Below are 23450 nucleotides of genomic sequence, written 5' to 3'. Positions count from 1 at the left end.
AATTGGCGCTTAGTATGACCATAATATCTCATCACCAAAGATAATGTTAAGTGATAAATATTTATTCATCCTTAATTACTATTATTGGGTTTAACCTCTAAAAATGAAATCAAATAAGGAGCATTTTATTCAATTTTTTTTAGCGCAAGAATGGATTACGTGAACCCCAGTAGTGGATACCGAACGCTGAAAAACTAAAACATAAATCTCTCTCTCTCTCTCTCTCTCTCAATGGCGTAAATACTACTCCCTCCATCACATTTTAACTGTCGCTTTAGCTTATTTCACTCCTATAAAAAAAAAAATACTCATATTAAGGATAGTTTACTAAGTTACCCTTATTTAATAAAAATAGATTAATTGTTTCCTCTTAATACCGTGCATTCTTCTTTAACAATTGAAAATAATAATTAACTTTAGTCTTGAATTTCCAAAGTGACAATTATTTTTGAGCTAAAATGATTGTTAAAATGGAGGGAGTATGCATTTATATGATTAAAAATAAAATAGAATTAAAACGTAGGGTAAAAAGTATCACTCATCGGAAGATTGAGTTTTTCAATTATTATCATTTTTTTTTTTTTGGTTAAAAGAACATAATTATATGACTATTTATAAAATTTTGCCCCAAAGTTAGATTCAGGCCATACGAATGACTTTTGATTGGAAGTGCTTTATCCTCAAATTGAGCTTTTTGGAATGAATTCGATTTAGTCGGATCTCAAAATAGATATCGAACACCGGATGAAAATATACTCCCACCATTTCAATTTATGTGATATAATTTGAATAGACATGAAATTTAAGAAAGAAAGGAAGACTTTTGAAATTTGTGGTTCAAAACAAGTTATATATATTTGTGTAGCTGTAAATCATTTCATTAAGGATAAAATGAGAAGTTTTAAATTAAATTATTTCTAAATATAAAAATATATCATTCTACTAAAAAAAATATATCACATAAATTGAAATCAGAGCAAATGGACTAATTAATTAAACCTTTGTTTGAAACACTACTAGTAGGAGTACTATTTTTTTGGTACGAGACCATGAGGAACAGAGGAAGTAATAATTTTTTTAAAGTACAAAGCCAACTTCTCTAAACGAAATAACATGATTGTATCAGTCCTTTGCAATTCGAAGTACCTTCCAGCCTCCAGGCAACTAGTAAAAACGATTGTCAGAAAAATCCAAAGAAAATTCACATTCTGCCAAACCCATGATCCTAGATTCCTCTTTGTACTACTACTACTATTACACTAATCCACCTGACACACAGCCTCCATGACCATTTCCAATTGTAACAATTTCTTAAACATTATTAACACTGCCCCAATTTAAGTGTCCTTTTTTTTAATGTTTTTTATATTTATTAAATTGACAATTCTAATATCATAACGAGTTTATAAGCACAAAATTCAAAAATTATTTTAATATATTATATATATTTTTAATTTAAAATCACAAAATTTAAAATTGTTACATTTCATGGACTTATGTCTAGTCAAACTAACCCACTTAAATTCGTAATAGAGGAAGTAATTCATTTCCATAATCTCTCCAAAATATTAATTACCTTACTAAAGTTATAAAATGACCTCAATTTCATACTCTACTACTTCAGTATCTTCAGGTCAACGATACACCACCAAACCAAAACCAAATAAACAAAAATTCTCACAAACCAAACCAAATCAACCAAATCCCTTTGTGGGTTTTCATCACAACACATCAATCTAAAATGGGTCGGAAACCAAATGATTCTGAACCCACTAAATATACAACTATGATCCTTCTTTTAATGGGTCTTGTTTCTTGTACTGTTGTCTACATTTTCATGTCTACAATTATCAGACCCACCGGAAATTTGACCGTTGACAGGCGGTTGACGGCGGAGGACGGCGGCGACGGCGGCGGTGGTGGTGACGTGGATGTTGGTGAGTGTTGTAATGGGATTGAAAGTTTTGAGCTTTGGGGTGCTGCAGTGAAGTGGGGTTCTGATTTTAAGGTTAATAGTACTAAAGAATGTTGTAAGGCTTGTAAGGATATGTGTACTGGTAATCATGGGCCTTGTCTTTGTGATACTTGGGTTTTTTGTGGTAATAAAAAGGCTTGTGGTGATAAATTTGGTGAGGTGAGCTTGAAAAATTTATTCTTTTTTACCTTTTACTTTATGGTGTTTTAATGATTATACATAGTGTTGCAAGTGATGAATGATTGGGTATATGTCTAATTTTGATTGATCATGTAGATTTAGACATTTAATTATGAATGATGAAACAATCATAATGCTAGTTTGGAAAAAATTATTCTTTTTTCCTTTTACTTTATGGTGTTTTAATGATTTTACATAGTGTTCCAAGTGATGAATGATTGGGTTATGTCTAATTTTGATTGATCATGCAGATTTAGACCCTTAATTATGAATGATGAAACAATCATAATGCTATAAGTTTGGAAAAATTTATTCTTTTTTCCTTTTATGGTGTTTTAATGATTTTACATGGTGTTCCAAGTAATGAATGATTGGTTATATGTTTAATTTTGATTGATCATGCAGATTTAGACCTTTAATTATGAATGATGAAACAATCATAATGCTATAAGTTTGGAAAAATTTATTCTTTTTTCCTTTTACTTTATGGTGTTTTATTGATTTTACATAGTGTTCCAAGTGATGAATGATTGGGTATATGTCTAATTTTGATTGATCATGCAGATTTAGACCTTTAATTATGAATGATGAAACAATCATAATGCAATAAGTTTGGAAAAATTTGTTCTTTTTTTTTTGCCCCCCCTTTTTGCTATATGGTGTTTTTAGTTGCAAGTTATTGGGAGTTTGAAATGATTTACATAGGGTTATAAGTGATGAATAAATTGGGTATGTAAAAAGGCTTGTGGTGACAAATTTGGTGAGGTGAGTTTGGAAATTTTCTTCTTTTTTGTTTTGTTTTTTTTTCCTTTTACTATATGTTGATTTTAGTTGTAAGTTGTTGGAAGTTTGAAATGATTTACATAGTGTTCCAAGTGATGAATTTTGGGTATATGTCCAATTTTGATGACCATGCAGATTTGGACCTTTAATTATGAATGATCATACACACATAATGCAATAAGGTCGAACATGATTTAAGTGAATTTTGATGTTGGTTCCTAAAATAATCATGGAAAGTGAGCTGTTGGCAGTTTATGATGATTTAATGATTGCTCACTCTTCCCTTTTTGGAATTACTTTGCTTGTGATTAGCTAGAAATGCTTTGCCTCTGATGTTGTATGGTGTCTGCGAATGTGATGGATATATTTACTTTAGCAATTATTTAAAATAGCTACTTATCTTTCAACTGATTGTAATTGCTCAAATATTTCGAGGAACACAACCAATCGCAACTCAACCACATGAGCCTGTTTTTTCCTTGACAATCTGTAGAATTAAATGAGAAATTGTCAGTATTAGCGTTTTTTGCGCTATTGAATATTGAGAAAAGGAGGTCCAACTGCCCGGGTTTCAAAACAAACCAATTAGGCCCACGAGCAGAAGTGGATCCACCATTTTGATACCGGGTTAATCTGAACCCAGTACTTTCTACACGGAGTATAAATTTATGTGTAAAAGTTCACTAAAATTACAACAAATACTAGATATGGACCCATAAATTTAAAAGTATAATGAGTTAATGACTTTATGCTAAGAACCTTAAAGATTGAACCCATAGAATTTAAATCCTGGATCCGCCTCTACCTTCGAGAATATGTTTTTGGAGGTTACAGCAATTACTGATGGGGAAAGCTAAAAGCTATTGCCTATTCGTAATAGTGACTGACACAGGTCTCAGTTTGAGAGAAGCCCTCATTTACTTAAATTTGTATATCTATTCATTTCAGATAACATTTTTCGTAAGACTATCTTTTGGTATTTTTGGTCACTTTCTGAACTAATTTACACCATGTGAAACTGGAGTTTGACTGTTTGGTCCGACATGTCTTGCTTGATGATGTAGTGCTGGTTGAAGAAGCAGAAAGATACTTTGGCTCCTGATATACGGGAAACAGGAAACAAGATTATGTGGACATCTGGCATTGTTTTTGGAAAAGGAGAGGTATACAATTTTCTCAACAGCCTAAAATTGTACTGTGGTGTCTCTCTGATAGCATTGTTGCTTTTCATAATCCTCTTATCAACAAATAGATTTTATAATGAGAATAAATTTTGGAACTTTTTGCAAAGATGCCTGCAATGACGAAGAGTATACTACAGCAGGCATCACCCGTGAGACATTGCTATGGGCATTTTGCAGATTAGTCTTAAGCTTACTACTTTTGTATGATACTTATAAGCCCATGAACTTTTACAGTGATTGAACATTGATCTAGGGATAGGTAATCTTTTAGATTTTTTGGGCTCGTAATGAATCTCAAAAGAATTTTCTCTTGGTAGCTTCCCTGCTATGTTGATACTAAGTTTTCCTCACTCATTTGAAAAAAGTACTAGTAATAATTTTGCCTCATTTTTTTCTTGCTACATCCAAGAAATGATAAAACTCCATTTGTGGAGGAAATCAGATCACTACCTCCTTATAGCTCTTATATTTTAGAAAATCTGGACTAACTACAAAAATTTCTCTTTTTCAATCCTGCTGCTCTTTAGGGAATTGTCGCCTTGGAAACAGAATTTGGTGCTATTCACGTCAAGGTATGATCTGTTTCTTGGTGAATGCCTACTTCCATATATCTTGCTACAGTGAATGACAGTATCTAAAAAAATGATGCGAAGTTGCAACTCATTCTATAACTATGCGGATTAGCCTTTAGAGTGCATTTTCAATATCTTGGTTTAGACACTAAACTTTCAGTGGCTGCCACTGACTTCTCTAATCTTAAGATGCATATATATGGACGGGAATCAGCTTGTAAGATTGCACACACTTCCAAAATAGTACGGGCTACTACAATCTGCTATATTGTTTGTCTTGAGGGATACAAGTGCGTGGTGAAAAGGTCCCTATAGAATCCAAGCAATGAACAATAATCTTTGAGGTTTAACTCTAATGGTAAGGATACTTAAAGTCTATCTCCACCCTAAGTTGCGTGGACTCTTCACTTTCGGTGCCGCAACCGTGTCGACACGATATGAGCGTGGGTGTGGGTATGGGATCCTTACTGGATATGGTAAAGCTATTTTGGGTACTTTGACCAAAATCGATCGAGAAATTCGAGACAGATACAATGAGACATATGTGAAATCAAAACAAAAGCTAGGTGAAATCATAATTTAGGCATATGTTTTTTTACCGTGAAAAGATATTTATAATTAAAAAGTCCGCAATCAGAAAGTGCTTAAGAGATATTTACATGTCAACATCACTGCTGAATGTGCAATGAACTCAAAAAGTCTATCATGGCCTCCATATCATTCGCAATAGCCATGTTACACGAAAAAAAAAAAAAGAGTTTGGAGATGCGTTTGTACTATCAAAATTCGTGCATTTGTTTCCTCCAAATAATCACCATAATCTAGGCATATCATTATAACTCTATCTTTAGATATTTGAATTATTTTTAGACATTGAGATATCTTTTAAAAAAGTAATACATAACATTGAAAGAAGCAACTGTAAGTAAGGAAATAAAAATAATGGTTTCAGCAAGCTCTTGCTAAGAAAGTTGATTTTTCTTATCATGCTTGATTGAAAGTATTGAGGCTGGATTGTTTGACTACTGAATCATGCTGTTATACTTATTAATTCGTGCTTAGAATCAACTGCAAATTGAAAAAGAGGAAAGAAAACCTGTTAGGTGATCATGGTTTCTGGATGAATAAGAAAGTTCATGACCAACAAGAATTGTAATGTACCACTATGGGGTAGGAAGTATGGTAGAATGCTAACAAGTTGATCCGTACTGTGATTTGTCAAAAATAAATAAATAAATAAGTTGATTCTTACTGTGACCCTAATGAACCAGTCCCCATGACCATTTTCATCATTCTCATATTTTGTTAAGATGCAATACTCGGAAAATTTATCAAGCTAAAAGCATGTTAATCAGCATCCCCTATTTATTCATTTATGATTTGCCAGCCAGGATTCCTCTGTTAGAAATGCAACCACATTGAAAGATTTTTTTTTTCAGGCTTGTTTGTACAACTACTTGCCTGTCCTTGATTAAAAAAACTACTTGCCTATCCAGAATTGTGCTCTTCCTCATGCGTCTCCCAAGCTTTAAAACAAATTAATGCATAAAGAAAAGGGAAGAAGCAGAAGAGAAGTAGAAGAAAAGAAAGAAAATCTGAGATCTGAGGACCCAAGGCACACACTTTTATAGATGGGGAATGACCTTGTTTGTTATAACACGAAGAACGTCTTCTGCTTCTTTTAAACTTCTGTCTACTTAAATATGTCGACTATTAATGAGGACGTGCCTTTTTCAAGTCTTCCTATTTCTTAAAGGTATAGGGTAAGATTTGTTTCGGATGGAAGGGGATACAGTATAACTTTACACCGAAATTTGTCATCCATAAGAATGTCTATCACTTTTCAGAGTCACTATGCTTGTTTTTTTATCTAGTCCTCTCCCTTAACAAGGATTTTCTAATTTCTTCTATTGATGTTCCTGTTTGTATTTTCTTTTAAATTATCTGCAGCTTTTGCCCGAATGTTCCCCCCACTCTGTTTTTAACATTTTGGAGTTGTTGGGGTTGCGCCACTGTGCTGGTTGCCAATTTTTTCGTGCGGAAACTCGTGGAGAAGTTTGGGATGCACGCGGAGATCACATAAAAGATGTAAATTCTCATCTCTCTTCTACAGTACTATGTGTAACTTCTACTCCTAAACAGCTTCGTTTTGATCACATGAGTAAGAAGAATTACAGGTTATCGTCTCAATTTTGCTACTTTTGAGTATGTAGATGGATTAAGAATAAGTGTTTATGTTATCAATTACAAACTTCCTCCATCCCACTTTTTATGACACTCTTTCCATTGAAGTTTTCTTCAAATTCACTAGGTATATTGTCTTCTAAGCAACTATCTAAGTTTTTCTTTAATATTTTCTTCAACTATTAGTTAAATTCTCTCCATGTCCCGTTTTATGTTCACTATTACTATTAAAGGAACTCTTTGCAATAATTACTTCAAACATCTTTTGAACATTTATTTGTATAAAGATTTTGCTTTATAGCACTAATGTAATTCTGACTCTGTAGATTTTATTTCGTTAATTTTCAAGAGTTGATATCCTGAATTTGTGCCGAAAATGAGAAGTTTTAACGAATTCTGCAGTTTCAGGACGGAGGAAGTAATCAGACAAATCAAATTAATATCCTAGAGTCCATGTCCAATCAAATAGTGTTGCACAAAACGGAATGGCTGAAGTACTATTTTGACCTTGTTATACATAGCTGTGGAAAAACTATTTGTCTGTAGGAGTTTTTCTCAAGCGCATCACTCATTCTCTGCTGATCTTTGTGCATTCTCAATTGGCTATCTTTTGAATAGAAACTTCAATTTTCCTGATTTCTCTGCATCTGCTTCACAAAATTTCAGGCTTCTTTTGGCCCTCCATATGCTTTGGTACAAGGAACTCTTGGTGCTCAAGGATCATCATTCGACACAATTCCCAGTGAATTCTGTCCGGAAGTAAGACGGGGTTCAGTTGCATGGGTTGGTTCTGGCCCTGAATTCTTTATAAGCTTAGCAAACCATCAAGAATGGAAAAATGCATACACTGTTTTCGGCTATGTGCTGCCGGAGGACATGGAAATCATAGAGAAAATAGCTCAGCTCCCCACAAAATTAGATGTCTGGACCGGAGTTAACGTGACAATCTTGGAAAACCCCGTACCGTTGAGGGTACGAAGAGTCAAGTCCAACAATGGTGATCTGAACCTTAGCACTTAGAGGAGCCTGTATGATTTGCAGTTTACCCACTGCTACTTTTGTACATTGAAGTCATAGTTTGAGCTTTCTATGCACACTTATCCCATGTTGTAATCAATTTTGCAGAGTATGTTTTCATAATTTGGAAAGAAGAAATAAGAGTTTTGGGTTAAAATTGTCCCTTATTTATGGGAGTAGATTCATTTTGGTCCCTCAAATATTACCCTGAGCATATTTGATCCCTTATCTATGAGAGTATGTTCATTTTGGTCCCTCAGATATAACGCTAAGCATATTTAATCCCTTAACTATGCTAAAGTGGGGCACTTTTGATTCCCCTAATAGAACCTGTTTAAAAAGTAACGGTGCTAAACCCATGTGACACTCACATGACTCGTAAAAGGCTAAACCCATTGGACAAAATGCAAAGCAGAGTATGGCATTTCTCTAAAAAATGCAATTCATATAAGATATTAGCAAAACAACTCATAATATTTGGATCATATGGTTGGTAACCAACTCTTAAATAGTAATCTGACAGCACACATGGAACTGTTCCACTTATTTTGGAAGCATGTGAATATAAAGTTATTTTTGTTAAATATTAAAAAAAAATCAAAATTCTTTTTAACAATTGTTATAAATTATCTTAATTGCAGAACCACTCCAATTTTTTTTGGAAGCATATGAATGCAAATTTTAATATATTAGATAAAGTTTCTGCCTTTTTTTAAAAATCAGCTTCTTCTTCCAGCCAATTGAAGCTTTCTACAGAGAGGCTAGGGCTTTTTTTGGTGAAGTGTTCCTTCATATGAAGTTGAAGAGAAAGGCGAATGAGTTTAGTATTTTTGTCCGAGGGGTTTAGCCTCTTACAAGTCACGTGAGTGTTATATGGGATTAGCACCGTTACTTTTTAAACGGGTTCTATTAGGGGAACCAAAAGTGCCCCACTGTAACATAGTTAAGGGATTAAATATGCTTAGCCTTATATTTAAGGGACCAAAATGAACCTACTCCCATATATAAGGATCAAATATGTTCACGGTAATATTTGAGGGACCAAAATGAACCTACTCCCATAGATAAGGAGCAATTTTAACCCAAAACTCGAAGAAATAACCCGCCGAATTTCATTGCCTTGTGGAAGCGACTAATACTGTGATTGCACCATTTATCTTTTAACTTGGCTAAATGTGAATTGACAATTGTTTGGTTTTCAAAACCAATCCAATTTTTAGCACAAGATTGTAGGGAAAAAAAAAAAAGACTGCAGCCCATTTAACACATGGGTATTTTTTTTAACACTATCAGATCACTCAAAGAAAATATTTTTTTAACAGTATCAGCTCATTCAAAGACACTTGAGACGAGCCATTACAAATGGTTTTTTGCTTTTGGAGTTCACTCAGTCATAACGAACCAATATTTAAAATAAAACAGGTTACAAACGGTTTGATATTTTTGAAGTTCGCTCATATCACAATGATATTGAAAATAAGACAGGTATTAAAAATATAGGAAGTGTTATAAATATCCCAAATTAGTGGATATTCATTAAGTTAGAAATATCTCAAAATATCCCAAAATATCCCATGTCCTGTTGCTTCTATAAATAGGATGCACAGATGCAATGTTGAAAGAGCAGAAGTAATATAATCTGATATCTCTCTACATATTCTCTCTACATATTTCTTCTGTGTATTTACTTCATAGTTTTTATTTTATAACACGTTATCAGCACGAGTCTCAACCATCTTGAGCAAATACTTTGAAAGCCTCGAAGTTGCTGAAGGCCTTATGCCAATATTCTACTGGAAGGTTAGTTCGCAAATATGAATTGATTAAATGAGTTTATATCCGTGAACACCAGAAGTGGTAATATTTTACGGGCTTATTGTGTTTATGGTTGAAGATGTGTTAGAGAAAAATTCTCCACATTATATGTATGCCTCGATTTGCTCCTGAAGTAGCAATATCTTAAAAGAGGCTGTAAGCTATCACGATTTGATATGCTTAAGGCACGTTCAGATAATTATGTTTTATTCCTGAAGAATTAAAACTTTTGATAAATGTTGCAAGTACAGATCCATTCTCTGAAATGAATGTGATAGTATGTCGTAACACCTATAAATATAAACGTGCATTTGATTGTGAAAATATCATGATTCATCTCCAAAAGAGCTAGAATAATTGAGAAGAAATATTCTGAATATTATATGCTTTTCTCTCGAAGTACTAAACTCATAATTTTGCTCCACGAGTAGCAAACTTTGAATTCTACTCCAGAAGTAGTAAGCCTATGTATTTTACTCCTGAAGTAGTAAGGCTTTTAATTCTACTCCTGAAATAGTACAACTTTGAAAGCTACTCCCGAAGTAGTAGAATTCAGAAATTTACTCCTGAATTAGTCAACCTTTAAACTTTACTCCCGAAGTGGTAAAACTTGAAACTTTACTCCCGAAGCAGTAAAACTCTGAAACTTTACTCCTGAAGCAGAAATAATTACCAAAATATCTGAGAAATATTCTGAAGCAATGTCTTCTTGTGTTTGAGCAAAATAACGAGCTATTGATGAGCGTCGTATTTCAAGCACATTTAAATAATCAGGTTTCATTCCCCGAAGTGAATGAACAAATACCACAACTTATCTCCTGGAGGGATAAAATACAAGGAATGTAGATGTTATATTTTTGTGGTATGAAATTCAGACATTGCTATACGTACCTGTCGTACGTCGAAACATATTAAAGTATCATTCTAAGGAAAAGGGAGCAGAGTAGAATGGTTCTGCTATAACCACAATAATACATTATGGTTAGTTGTTATTGATTTCCTCGAAGGAAATAACAATTAATGTATTTTCCCCTGAAGGAATTAATAACTGTGTGGTTGCCTCTTTGATACAAAATGCTCAGATGTTAATGATGAATCTCCCTGAAGGAGATGTTTGAAATATTGAAGTTTAGAATTCAATGTTTATTTCGTGACACCAGTAGTGTCGAAATTTGCTTTCATGGTACCAAAAGTATTTAAGAAATATTTGGTAATAGAAATTAATGATCAAAGGCTCCAGAAGAGCTAATTATTTATTTACAAGTATCATGACACTAGCAGTGTCCATATAATATCTGATTATGATAGATAAATTGAAGTCTCTCGAAGAGGCTATATGTAATAGCACCATTTATCAGAGATCATAATTATTTCGATTGGAAAATAAATTATAGTAAACCTGAAGTTTACTAGCGAGAAAAATGGTCATCATATTGAGACTACAGATGATTGGAAGATTGAATATCTCCAACTTATTACGGGTAGGGTCACGTGTGTAAAGCGTTACCCGAGCATGATGAGATCGCATGTCACAATAAACCAGAAGTTTTGACATAAAATTTCATGCAATAGTAAACCAGAAGTTTATTAAAAGAAATAGCACTCGTCATAGTAAACTTGAAGTTTACGGGTACAGATAATTTTATCAGTTGACAAGACCATTTTGATCGTCCTGATTTAAATCTGATGTGCTAATTGAGTATTAAAAACATATTGAAGAACTAGAAGATTCTTCAAGAATTTGTTTGTGTTGCTTGTTCTCATGATAAGTTGATTACACCAGCTAATGTTGGGACTGAATCCCCAAAATTCTGAAAAATATAAAAGGTGAATGTGGGCCCCTTCACCTGCAATGTGATGTCTTAAATAGATGCATCTATTTAAGACATTCACATGTATGTTTATTGTCAACTGGCAGTTTGACATTTACAAAGTTGCTTGCTCAAAATAATTGAGTTGGAAGCACAATTTTCAGAATATGTAATCAAGACAATCATCTTGATAATGCTGGTTTATATCTAAGTTGGTTTGGCATTGGATGCCTCCATAATACAGCTAAACAATTGCTTATGAGAACAGAGTTTCAGATGTTGGTCTGAGATATGATATATTGCATACAACAGCACTTGTATGCTTCAGATCATTAAATTTTGATAAATTCTCCCCTCATATTTGGTTCAGGGTCAGGAACTAGATATTTTCATCTTTTAGCATTTGATGTGCGGTACATGATTAATGGATATATCATGATGCACACAGATGGATTTTCCCAAAGAAAATGGGGACATATGTCACTAAAATTAGGGGGAGATAATAAGCAGCTAAGAAATATGTTGTGAATTATCATCAGTATGATCCTCAGATAATTCAAATCAAATGCTGGAAGCATTTGCTGACCCAACTATTTCATATTTCATCTGCAAAATGCTCTTAATGTCCCTGAAGGACAAAGTCTATAGCGTGCATGGAGCATGGTAGACCAATCGGTTCCAAATATAATAATCCTTGAAAAAGGGAGGAGCGAATGATCATAATAAGGAGGCAATGTGCTCTTGAAGAGCTACGACACAACACTTCATAAACCTTATGGGAGGTTCAGGTACCTGAAAATAATGAAGTGATGAGATCTCAGTAAGTTATGTCGAATTGCGAACCGATACAACATGATATCTTGTCGACAATATACAATATAGCGCGCAATATTGTACAAGGTCGTGAGGATTTGATTTCTACGTCTCTTAAAGCATGTTGACGTAGAATAATTACCAAGTAAAATGATGCATCTTGGTAAACGTAATGTTTATTGGGCCAGCAATCCAAACAACAGAAGATGTCACATTATTTATACTGATGGATGCTGTCACGGCCTATGTGGCTTACTTGATGAAATTTATATAAAAATTCCTGAAGGATATAAAATGCCTGAAGCATTTGGTTTAAAGTCTCGGGAAATGTATTCAATCAGATTACAAAGATCATTATATGGTTTAAAACAATCAGGGCGTATGTGGTATAATCGCCTAAGTGAGTACTTGATAAATGAAGGATATATAAATGATGCCATTTGTCCATGTGTTTTTATTAAGAAAACAAAATCAGGGTTCATAATACTTGCTGTTTATGTTGATGACATAAACCTCATTGGAACTCCAGAAGAGCTGCAAAAGGCGATTGAATATTTGAAGAAAGAATTTGAGATGAAAGATCTCGGAAAGACAAAACTCTGTCTTGGTCTGCAAATTGAACATTTCGCAAAAGGGATCTTTATCCATCAATCTGCCTATACTGAGAAAGTTTTAAATCGGTTTTACATGGACAATTCGCATCCTTTAAGTACTCCTATGGTTGTTCGCTCACTTGAAGTGAGCAAAGATCCGTTCCGACCTCAGGAAGAAAACGAAGAGCTACTTGGTCCTGAAGTACCATATCTTAGTGCAATAGGTGCACTTATGTATCTTGCTAATGCTACAAGACCTGACATAGCATTTTCTGTTAATTTGCTAGCAAGATATAGCTCTTCTCCTACACGGAGGCATTGGAACGGGATTAAGCATATATTGCGATATCTGAAGGGAACTAGCGATATGGGTCTGTTTTATACTAACAAAGGTAGTACAGATCTTGTTGGTTATGCAGATGTAGGTTATTTACCCTGATCCACATAAAGCTCGATCTCAAACGGGCTATCTGTTTACATGCGGAGGTACTGCTATATCATGGCGATCGACCAAGCAGTCCATTGTTGCTACTTCTTCAAATCATGCTGAGATAATCGCTATTCATGAAGCAAGTAGAGAATGTGTGTGGTTGAGATCAGTGATACATTTCATCAGAGAAAGATGTGGCTTGAAGTGTGATACAAAAATACCCACAATATTATATGAAGATAATGCTGCATGCATAGCTCAATTAAAAGGAGGTTTCATAAAAGGAGATAGAACAAAGCACATTTCACCAAAGTTATTTTTCACACATGATCTCCAGAAGAATGGTGATATTGATGTGCAACAAATCCGTTCAAGTGACAATCCTGTAGATTTGTTCACTAAATCTTTGCCAACTTCAACTCTTGAGAAGATGATATTCAAGATTGGAATGCGAAGACTCCGACATCTGAATCTTGGTTTTCGTCAGGGGGAGTGAAATACGCGTTGTACTCTTTTTTCCTTAACCAAGTTTTGTCCCATTGGGTTTTCTTGGTAAGGTTTTTAATGAGGCAGCTCTCAAAGCGTATTTCTAGATATGTGCACTCTTTTTCCTTCATTAGGACTTTTTCCCACAGGGTTTTTTTTTAATAAGGTTTTAACGAGGTACATTATCTATTAATGGACATCCAAGGGGGAGTGTTATAAATATTCCAAATTAGTGGATATTCATTAAGTTAGAAATATCTCAAAATATCCCAAAATATCTCAAAATATCCCATGTCCTGTTGCTTCTATAAATAGGATGCACAGATGCAATGTTGAAAGAGCAGAAGTAATATAATCTGATATCTCTCTACATATTCTCTCTACATATTTCTTCTGTGTATTTACTTCATAGTTTTTATTTTATAACAGGAAGTACCATTTTACCATTTTTTGTAAAGTGAAATTACTCTTAAGAAGAGAAAAAAAAATGAAATTAAGTTTATCAGTTGCTTATTCTATAGACGCCTAGTTGAGTACATGAAAATGTTCTAACAAACTCCTAATCAACCTTCCCGCCACCATCAAACCACCGTCACAAGGCGGAACCCTAAATCCCAAAACATGCTCCAGTTCCACTCACACATAATCACAGACCTTCTAGAAGATTCCAACGGCGGTTTAGTAATCACTTCCTCCGGTCTCGGTCTTCATAAACTCATCTCTTCTCTTCTCCATCTCCACCACAACTCACAAGGCTGCCTCCTCATCCTCACCGCCACGTCATCACAAAAAACCTCCATCTCACAAAACTACCAAAATGCCCTCGAGATCACTTCCGATTTACCGGCGAATCAGCGGTTATCACTGTACAATTCCGGCGGTGTTTTATTCATTACGTCTCGGATTCTGATTGTTGATTTGTTGACTTGTCGTTTACCGACGAGTGTTGTTGCCGGAATTGTTATTTTGAATGCGCATTCGATTTCGGATACGTCTACTGAGGCGTTTATTGTGAGGATTTTGAGGTTGAAGAATAGGTCGATTTATGTTAGGGCGTTTTCGGATAGGCCTCATTCTATGGTTTCGGGTTTTGCTAAAGCTGAGAGAACGCTGAAATGTCTTTTCCTGAGAAAGCTTCATCTTTGGCCTCGATTCCAGGTAATTCCTGTATACTCAGATTAAGGAATTGTGGTTACTCTCGGTGATCATTTTCATGAGCACTTTCTAGTGTTTTTTTGGTTGGTTATAACAGTTAGTAACATATGGTAATACCATAAGGTTGATAGTGTATGAGGATACTGATTGCTGGTAATTCCTATAAACTCAATTATGAAATATATATATACTACCTCCGTCCTTAGTTAAGTGTCTTAGTTTTGACTAGGCACGGTGTTTAAGAAATAAAGAGGGACTGATGAATCTTGTGGGACTAATTAAAGATGCGTATAATGTTGTCATTAGGATGTTTGAATTGTCAACTTGTTAAATATAGAAATAGGTGCTCTTTTGGGACATACCAAAGAGAAAAGTGAGACACTTAAATTGGGACGGAACGGAGGGAGTTGAGGTTTGGTATGAAAGGAAAATAAATGTGTTACTATTGGTAATCATTTTTTCTAGTTTTTGGTTGGGTGTAAAAAGTAGTAACATATGGTATAATGGTAATACCATAAGGTGGATAGTGTAGGAGTATAGTGCTTTGGTGGTAATTTTGAGATTTAAAGGTTGACAACAATGAGTTGTAGGAAAATGTTTTACTAGAAGAATATTTCTACAATTCAAGGTAACCAAACACTGGAAAATAATTTCCAGGAAACACACATACACCCTCGGTTTCAATTTTTTTGTTTGTTTTGACTTGGTTTAAGAATGTAAAGAAGACTTTTGAATCTTGTATTCTTAAATTAAATTAAAGATATGTAAAATGTTCCAAAATGCCCTTTAATCTTGTGGTCTTAAACATTGCCATGTAGAAAGTTGGAATTAAAGAGTTGCCAAAAAAAGGGTAGAGACATTATTCTTGAAACAGACTACAAAGGAAAGTAAGACAAACAAATTGAAAAGTAGGGAGCAATACTTGCCATAAATTGTGATGACATTGAGCTTGAACTTCATGAAAGTCAACTTAGGTTAATTACATAGAATGCGACGGTGGTAGTAGTTACTCTTAAATTATTCTAACCTCATTTTCCAGTTAAGTTGCATTATTCGATGGGCCAGTATATGAGCTGGGGGAGCGGGAAAAAAAATCTGAGCTCAGGATATTATGGTTTGAGTGGTTTGTTCTTTCTGTTTCAGGTTTATGTATCACAGGATTTAGAGAGGGATCCACCAGAGGTTGTGGATATAAGGGTACCGATGTCAACATATATGATTGGGATTCAGAAAGCAGTGATTGAGGTGATGGATGCATGTTTGAAGGAAATGAGAAAGACTAATAAGGTTGATGTAGAAGACTTGACAGTGGAGAATGGTTTGTTTAAGTCGTTCGATGAGATAGTGAGAAGCCAGCTAGATCCCATCTGGCATACCTTAGGTAAGAGAACGAAGCAGCTTGTTTCAGACTTGAAGACATTAAGAAAGCTGTTGGATTACCTTGTTAGGTATGAAAGTTGGTGTTTTATTTCTTCATGTTGTCCTTTTACTCACTATCTTGTTGGTATTACATGTACTTTCTGCTCTTTACACACAATTTTGTTGGTATGAGATACTTATTATGTCTCTTTAAGAAAGCTAGTTGATGGCTCTTATTTTTTTATTTTATTTTATTTTATTATTATTTTTATTTTTTTGAGAAAGAGGGTTTTTAATTGTTAATTCTTTTTTGCGAAATTGTCTTTGTTGTTCATTGATCAAGATGCTATTATTTGATAGTTGGTATTTACATACTCTTGATAATTGTATTCCCTCTAGTCTAAGATATGTGCTCTACTTCTCTTTTTCAGGTTATCCCAAAACCTTGTCCACTTTCCTTAAATGGCATGTTTTATTTAGTACAATTGAGACCCACTTTTATTCTTCTTGATAGAAGTTTATTCCATATTCTGTGCTGTACCATGATATTCCAAGTATGACCCCACATATTCTTGGCATATACTTAGCGACACATACTTTCTGTTAAACTTTTCTCTCAAAAGTTATGATTTCTGTCACACTGGGACCAGCAGATTTTTCTGGAGTGCTAGTCTGAATTCTTCGTTTATCCTAATTTGGGAAGGAGGGTACTGGTGCTGTCTGTGAGGTCTATTCTAGTTTGGGAAGGAGGGTACTGGTGCTGTCTGTGAGGTCTATTCCAGTTTCTTTTTGCTTATGGTTCTTGTATTTATAGCAGAACTTGATCTTATTTTTATGTGAGTAGGTATGATGCTGTAACTTACTTGAAGTATCTAGACTCACTTAGAGCATCAGAGAGTTTTCGGTCCGTCTGGATATTTGCGGAGTCCAGTTACAAGATCTTTGAGTATGCTAAGAAGCGAGTTTATCATTTTGGGAGGTCAGATAGTGGAAAACTGGGGCAGAGTAAGACTGCATCCACCAAAAAGAGAAAGCTTAATGACAGCAAGATGGATGAAGGTATGTATTAGCATTGCTGGCACGTTCTTTGTCAGCATTTTATTTACTAAATGATGGAGTTGGGCAAATTTTAATAACTTAAATGTGAGGTAATCATACCAGTCTAATGGAGATAACCCTGTGCCAAATTCCTCTCTTTTCCAACCCCTCCCACCCCACCCCCACCCCCACCCCCCCTAAATTCAAAAACAAGAACTGGGCAAAAGGAAGCATTCATCTAGTTTTATGGTGGTAAAAGTTGAAAAAGTAAACAGACAATGCAAATAGCATAAGGTGTAAATTTTCTGTTCTTGTTGATCATTCAATCGTAGCATAACAGTGTGGAGCTGTAAAGTATGACATGTTTCCCCTTGTTTTTGTTTATTTCTCATAGATCAGTCAACAAGTGCAGAGAGCAGGGTTGTTTTGGAGGAAGTCTTGGAGGAGCCACCAAAGTGGAAGGTCTTACTTGTGAGTGAGTAACCTCCATTTTTTCAATTATTACTGTAAGCTTTGGTAGTTGAAGAATCAACTTTAAGTACTATATAAAATCATGTTAACTTATCAATCCTATTGGTTTCAATTTGAGCTGCTGGCTTCTGCCTAAGAAAATAAACTTATTGCTTTCATGGGTTTTAATCCTAGATAATAAAAGAATTCAACTAGGATTTTACGGGCTTGTTTTGTTTCACAGGATGTCCTCATGGAGATACAAGAGGAAAGAGATAAACAGGCATCGCCTGGAGAAGAGAAGGATCATCTTGTTGATGGGGATGATAATGGGATTGTTTTAGTTGCTTGCAAAGATGAACACTCGTGCATGCAACTTGAAGATTGCATCACAAATGGCTCCCAGAAGGTTTTTCCAATGTCATATTCTTACCAAGCCATTCTTTTTTTTTTCTTTATTTATTTATACGTTTTTGAGAATAAGGGAAGATATATCAGCCAATCTTGATAAAAGTTCTTAGTCCCGGTAAATGAATAAGAATAGCTCGAATAAATAACAGCAAAAGTTATGCTTAAAGGCTATTTGAGACAATCTCATATTTTCTTAATTGTAACACAAAATGGATTGATTTTGATCATGTTTTAATATGCAATGCAAAATTGGTATCTTATACATTTTATATATTGGATAGGTCATGCGTGAAGAGTGGGAAAAGTATTTGTTGAGCAAGGTACAGCTGCAGGCATTGCCAAAACGCAATGCAAAGAAAGCTAAAGGGCCTAAAGGGTTTGGGGTACTTGATGGTGTTGTTGCAGCCTCACCTGGAAAGAAAGCAGAAGTTAGTAGCATAAGCAAGCAGGAGCATGATGCACTGCTGGCGGCTGCATCGAAAGTTAGCAAAAGAATCAACAAGGATATTGTTGGTGAAGATGATGATCAGAACCATGTGGATGGTGGAGGTTTTGTAAAAGGAAAGGGTAAAGGAAAGAAAAAGAAAGGTTCAGCTGGTGAAAAAACCAACAATGATGTGGCACCTAATGGTAAATATGATACCTTTTCCTCTTACAAATGAATTAAAGCTTGACTGCTTAGGTTTCTAATGTTGTTTAGCCAGCGTTATCTTTGTACTGATATTGTTTTTTAAATAAAATTTTACCGCCTCCAAAAAAAAAAAAAAAAAAAAAGGAATTAACACTTATGTTCCTGGTATCTTCCCAGGTAATGCAATAGACGGCGGATGTTCGGATGAAGTGTTTCTTCGAAAGCACGACCAAGGTCTGGATGCTGAGTCTTCAAAAGAAATTAAGAAGCTCCCACCAGTGGTTTTCTATGCCTTGGAGAGTGATAAAAAGATTCTTGATATTTTAAAGCCCTCTACCATTATTGCTTACCATCCTGACATTGCATTTGTGAGAGAGGTTGAAATCTATAAAGCTGAGAACCCTTCAAGAAAGGTTAAGGTGTACTTTCTCTTCTACGAAGAGTCTACTGAGGTGCAAAAGTTTGAGGCAAGTGTGCGTAGAGAAAATGGAGCGTTTGAGTCCCTTATAAGACAGAAATCACTGATGATGATCCCAGTAGATCAGGTTAGCTCTTTCTACATGTAAAGACCCACACATCACAATATGCTACTAGTAATTTGCCATTCATGTCTGTTTAAAGAAGAGCTTTGAAAAGTTCTAATTCGTTTGGTTTTCTTCTTCCCATTTCAGTACATCTTTTTTGTTTGTATAAGTGTTTTACTGATTCTATGCATGACAATAGTCTACATTGTCATTATTCAGTAGGCGGTTGTTAACTTCTTCGTAACTAAAAATAATAATTATTTATTCATAACTAAAAATATTTGTTCATACAAATGTTGAGGTACAACATAATGTTTGAAACCCTATGGTTCACAGTTGTAATATGGTAAAAGTAAAGATGCATGAATTAGTTGTACAATGTATGATCTTCCTAAGATGTGGAGTCCATGCACAACTCCACACAAAAATATAAAGAATATAAGGAAGAATTAGATAATGTGTGCATTAATTGTCATTGCCTCCGTAACTTTGCATTCATTTGGAAGAACCCAACCTTTCGTACTAATAAATGCTTTTCTGTTTTGGGATATAATTGTGGATAATTATCAGGACGGACGTTGTCTGGGACTGGATTCTTCCAATGAGCCTCAGTCCGTTATATCCCAAAATCAAATAACCAGAAAAGCTGGCGGAAGAAGAGAAGCAGAAAGAGAAATGCAAGTACGTGTTCCAAAGTTTTGACAATTACGTTTTGCATGACGTTATCTCAATACAGAGACTATTTCTTTTTAACCAGGTCATTGTGGACATGAGGGAGTTCATGAGTACTCTTCCTAACGTACTTCATCAGAAAGGCATGCGCATTATACCAGTGACCCTGGAAGTTGGTGATTACATACTTTCCCCATTGATATGTGTAGAAAGAAAGAGTATACAGGATCTATTTGGCAGTTTTGCATCTGGCCGTCTTTACCACCAGGTGGAAATGATGTCACGTTACTATCGGATTCCTGTTCTTCTTATTGAGTTTTCACAGGATAAAAGCTTTTCATTTCAGGTACATTGTGCTGCATATATTGTGCTTTGGGTGTATCTCTGTTTTATTAGTTATTTTTCTTGATAAGTTCTAGTCTCCTTTGTAGTCTGCTAGTGAAATTGGTGATGAAGTAACTCCAAATAGCATTATCTCGAAGCTTTCCTTGCTTGTTCTCCACTTTCCTCGGCTTCGCATTATCTGGTCTCGTAGTCTGTATGCAACAGCCGAAATATTTGCATCTCTTAAATCAAACCAAGATGAACCTGATGAGGTCAAGGCAATAAGAGTGGGTGTCCCATCAGAAGAGGGTGTTGTTGAAAATGATGTCAGGTTAGTTCTAAAATTGTCTTCTGCTTGGTATTCTGATGTTTAGCAGCTTGATAACATTCGTTTTGGCTTCACTTTTTTGTAGAGCTGAAAATTATAATACATCTGCAGTAGAGATGTTGAGACGGCTGCCAGGTGTGACAGATTCCAACTACAGGGCAATAATGGATGGGTGCAAAAGCTTGGCGGAACTTGCCATGCTTCCGGTGGAGAGATTAGCAGAATTGATGGGTGGTCAGAAGGCTGCTAAAATGTTAAGGGAATTCCTTGATGCAAAATACCCAACCTTGCTCTAGCTCCCCATTGGATTGCTTAATGCAATTGTTCCAGAAAACGACCTAGCTATACTGTTGTATCATCATCGGCACGTCCCCAGATCTTAGCTGCTGGGAGATGGGAAAAGGTTCTCAATGGCCATTTCCATCATGTAGTTCTTAGGTTACATGATTTTTCTTTGCTTGTTCATTTATTTATTAGAAGTTGGCTGTCATTGCAATTTGTGAGCTCAATTGTGGAGCTTGCAAATTTTATTCCTGTAATTTTAATCTCTAGAATGATTCTTTAAAGTTTTGGACAATGTGCAAAATAATTGAGATGGTTTGCAATGAATCAATAGGTGTGAAGCCAAGATGTATCTTTTTTAGAGGAAGTTATGGTTTGTCCAATTGGGTTATCTTTAATGTCACTAAGTAGCTAAAATGTGGAACTGGTTAATCTTTTCAATGTGATTTTAAAACCATTGGTATTCAAGAACAGGAAACTTGCTAAAATAATATGGTTCTTGGTTATCCGAAGGGTCGTCCTGTTAGGTTTAAGGAATCCGTCTAGTGAATATAATGATGAGACAGGATGTCTCCTACTCCTAATGCGGACAGTAGTTCAATAATTGATATATGAGCAATAATTATAGTATGATGATACTATTAATCAATTTCCGTCCGTTTTAAATTTTCATTGAAAAGTATTAGCGGTTCTGTATATTTCCTGTTATCACAGGAAAGAAAGCTATCACAAAAGACTTACAATTTCTTAATAAAAGATAAGACACAATGGAAATAATATATTTATACAAGCAATATGAAATTAGTATTGAATATATGTTAGTGATGTTAATATGTTTTACTTTTGGTCATATGCTTTCTTGGAACCTTTACGTCATATTGAGAATTCTTATGCCAGTAGAAATTATAGAGAATTTTTAATAGTTTCTTTATTTTCATTTTTATGGTGTATAATATTGATCTAAGATTTTTTTTCAAGTGAAAAACATGGCCTTTGAGAATTCATCTTTTAAGAGCCTTTTCCTCGTCTTCCTTTTTCTTTACTAGTATTAGTACCCGCGTGATGCACGGACAATAATAAGAAATATTAGTTATTTTAAAGAGTGATTTGCGCCATTTGACCATATTAGATCATATTGTTTTAAAAAATTCCAACTGCCATCTTTTTTCTTAATGTATTCTATCATAATTAAATCTACATAAAATTAAAATACATCATATGCTTTTGTTTTAGCATATTAGATCAGATTACTTTAAAAAAATCAACTGATATCTTTTTTCTTAATGTAATGTATCCGATAACAAAATTTGGATGAAATTAAAAGAACTCATATTCATCGAATAACTTTTTGTTCCTTATTTTTATTTATTAAAGTATCCTCTAATTAAAATAATTATATAGTTAATTTATTAACTTGTCACTTGATTTAATATTTTTGACCACTCCACTCCCTTTAGTATAAAAAAAAAATACCTTTTCTCAAGAAAAATATAATTTTAAAAATTTTACTTTATTATTCACGATTTTTCAGTTTTCCAAATTTTATCAAGAATATTTTGTGTATTAGTTATTTATTTACTTTGTTTTACCTTTTAGATTAATTTAATGTATAAATATCCTCACATTATCTCTATCCACCTTTTCTACATTACATAGCTTCACTGTGATATTTTAATTCGTTTTCTATTAATACTTTGCCTATAATCAAAATAATGTTGTATTCTTGTACAAAATATAAATAGAGAAGTAATATTATTATTTTATTATAAAATTTACTAATATTTCTAAATTTCAATTCGAAGATTTGTATCTCAATGTAACTATTTCTATCTTTCAATTCACATCATTTTTTTCTATCTCATTCTACTATTATCTCTTTCCATTTAGACTTAATTTTTCTATCTCAATTCAAATATTTTTATTACAATGTTTATTGACAGTTTGTAAAAATAAAATTCATGTGTTTTTTCAGCGTCACTTGGCTTAATCTCCAAGCCTACTACCCTCTTTTATACAAATTTCACCTATTAAGACTTCAATATTATTACCTAATGCCACTAACCTCCTACTTAACTGAAGAGATTTGATTTCACCTTTGTCTGTCATACTATTTTCAAAGAAAAGTTGTCCAAATATTCATAATGAAAATTAATAAATTATACTATTCGGTAATAATATATGAGTGATTTTTATTTAGAGAATATAGATGGTAACGAAAGGCTTTTTTTTTTTTTAATCATGCATGTGAAAATAGACATCTAAGGTTTTCTTCACAATTTCAATATTTTCAAAATATTACCCATTAAGCGATAACCTATTTCACCATAGAGTGTTAGCTTGCCGCTTTGTGTGATTTTCAAAGAGAAGAAAAAATAGGATTTGTCTTGAGATATAAAACTCTTAAGCAAAGAAGAATTAATTTTTCCATTAGTA

At 34.2% G+C, this 23450-nt stretch overlaps 2 protein-coding genes across 2 annotated transcripts; both read left to right on the top strand.

Annotated features, from left to right (window-relative positions):
• Positions 1 to 1551: 1551 nt before the first annotated feature.
• Positions 1552 to 8062, top strand: LOC132635189 (uncharacterized). The gene is made up of 5 exons (XM_060351475.1): positions 1552 to 2134; positions 4003 to 4101; positions 4650 to 4694; positions 6645 to 6782; positions 7545 to 8062. Exons 1-5 carry the CDS (start codon positions 1742 to 1744, stop codon positions 7896 to 7898), a joined length of 1029 nt encoding a protein of 342 aa, XP_060207458.1. The 5' UTR covers positions 1552 to 1741; the 3' UTR covers positions 7899 to 8062.
• A 6187-nt stretch (positions 8063 to 14249) lies between these two features.
• On the top strand, positions 14250 to 21384 carry LOC132635188 (DNA repair endonuclease UVH1). The gene is made up of 11 exons (XM_060351474.1): positions 14250 to 15001; positions 16142 to 16446; positions 17202 to 17416; positions 17790 to 17866; positions 18090 to 18254; positions 18538 to 18886; positions 19065 to 19432; positions 19982 to 20092; positions 20169 to 20429; positions 20515 to 20738; positions 20821 to 21384. Exons 1-11 carry the CDS (start codon positions 14465 to 14467, stop codon positions 21029 to 21031), a joined length of 2823 nt encoding a protein of 940 aa, XP_060207457.1. The 5' UTR covers positions 14250 to 14464; the 3' UTR covers positions 21032 to 21384.
• Positions 21385 to 23450: the final 2066 nt, after the last annotated feature.

The sequence above is a fragment of the Lycium barbarum genome, chromosome 4 (genome assembly GCF_019175385.1).
Source record: "Lycium barbarum isolate Lr01 chromosome 4, ASM1917538v2, whole genome shotgun sequence".
NCBI lineage: Eukaryota > Viridiplantae > Streptophyta > Magnoliopsida > Solanales > Solanaceae > Lycium > Lycium barbarum.
Note: the sequence above shows the minus strand (reverse complement) of the source record. Positions and strands in the feature narration are given on the sequence as shown.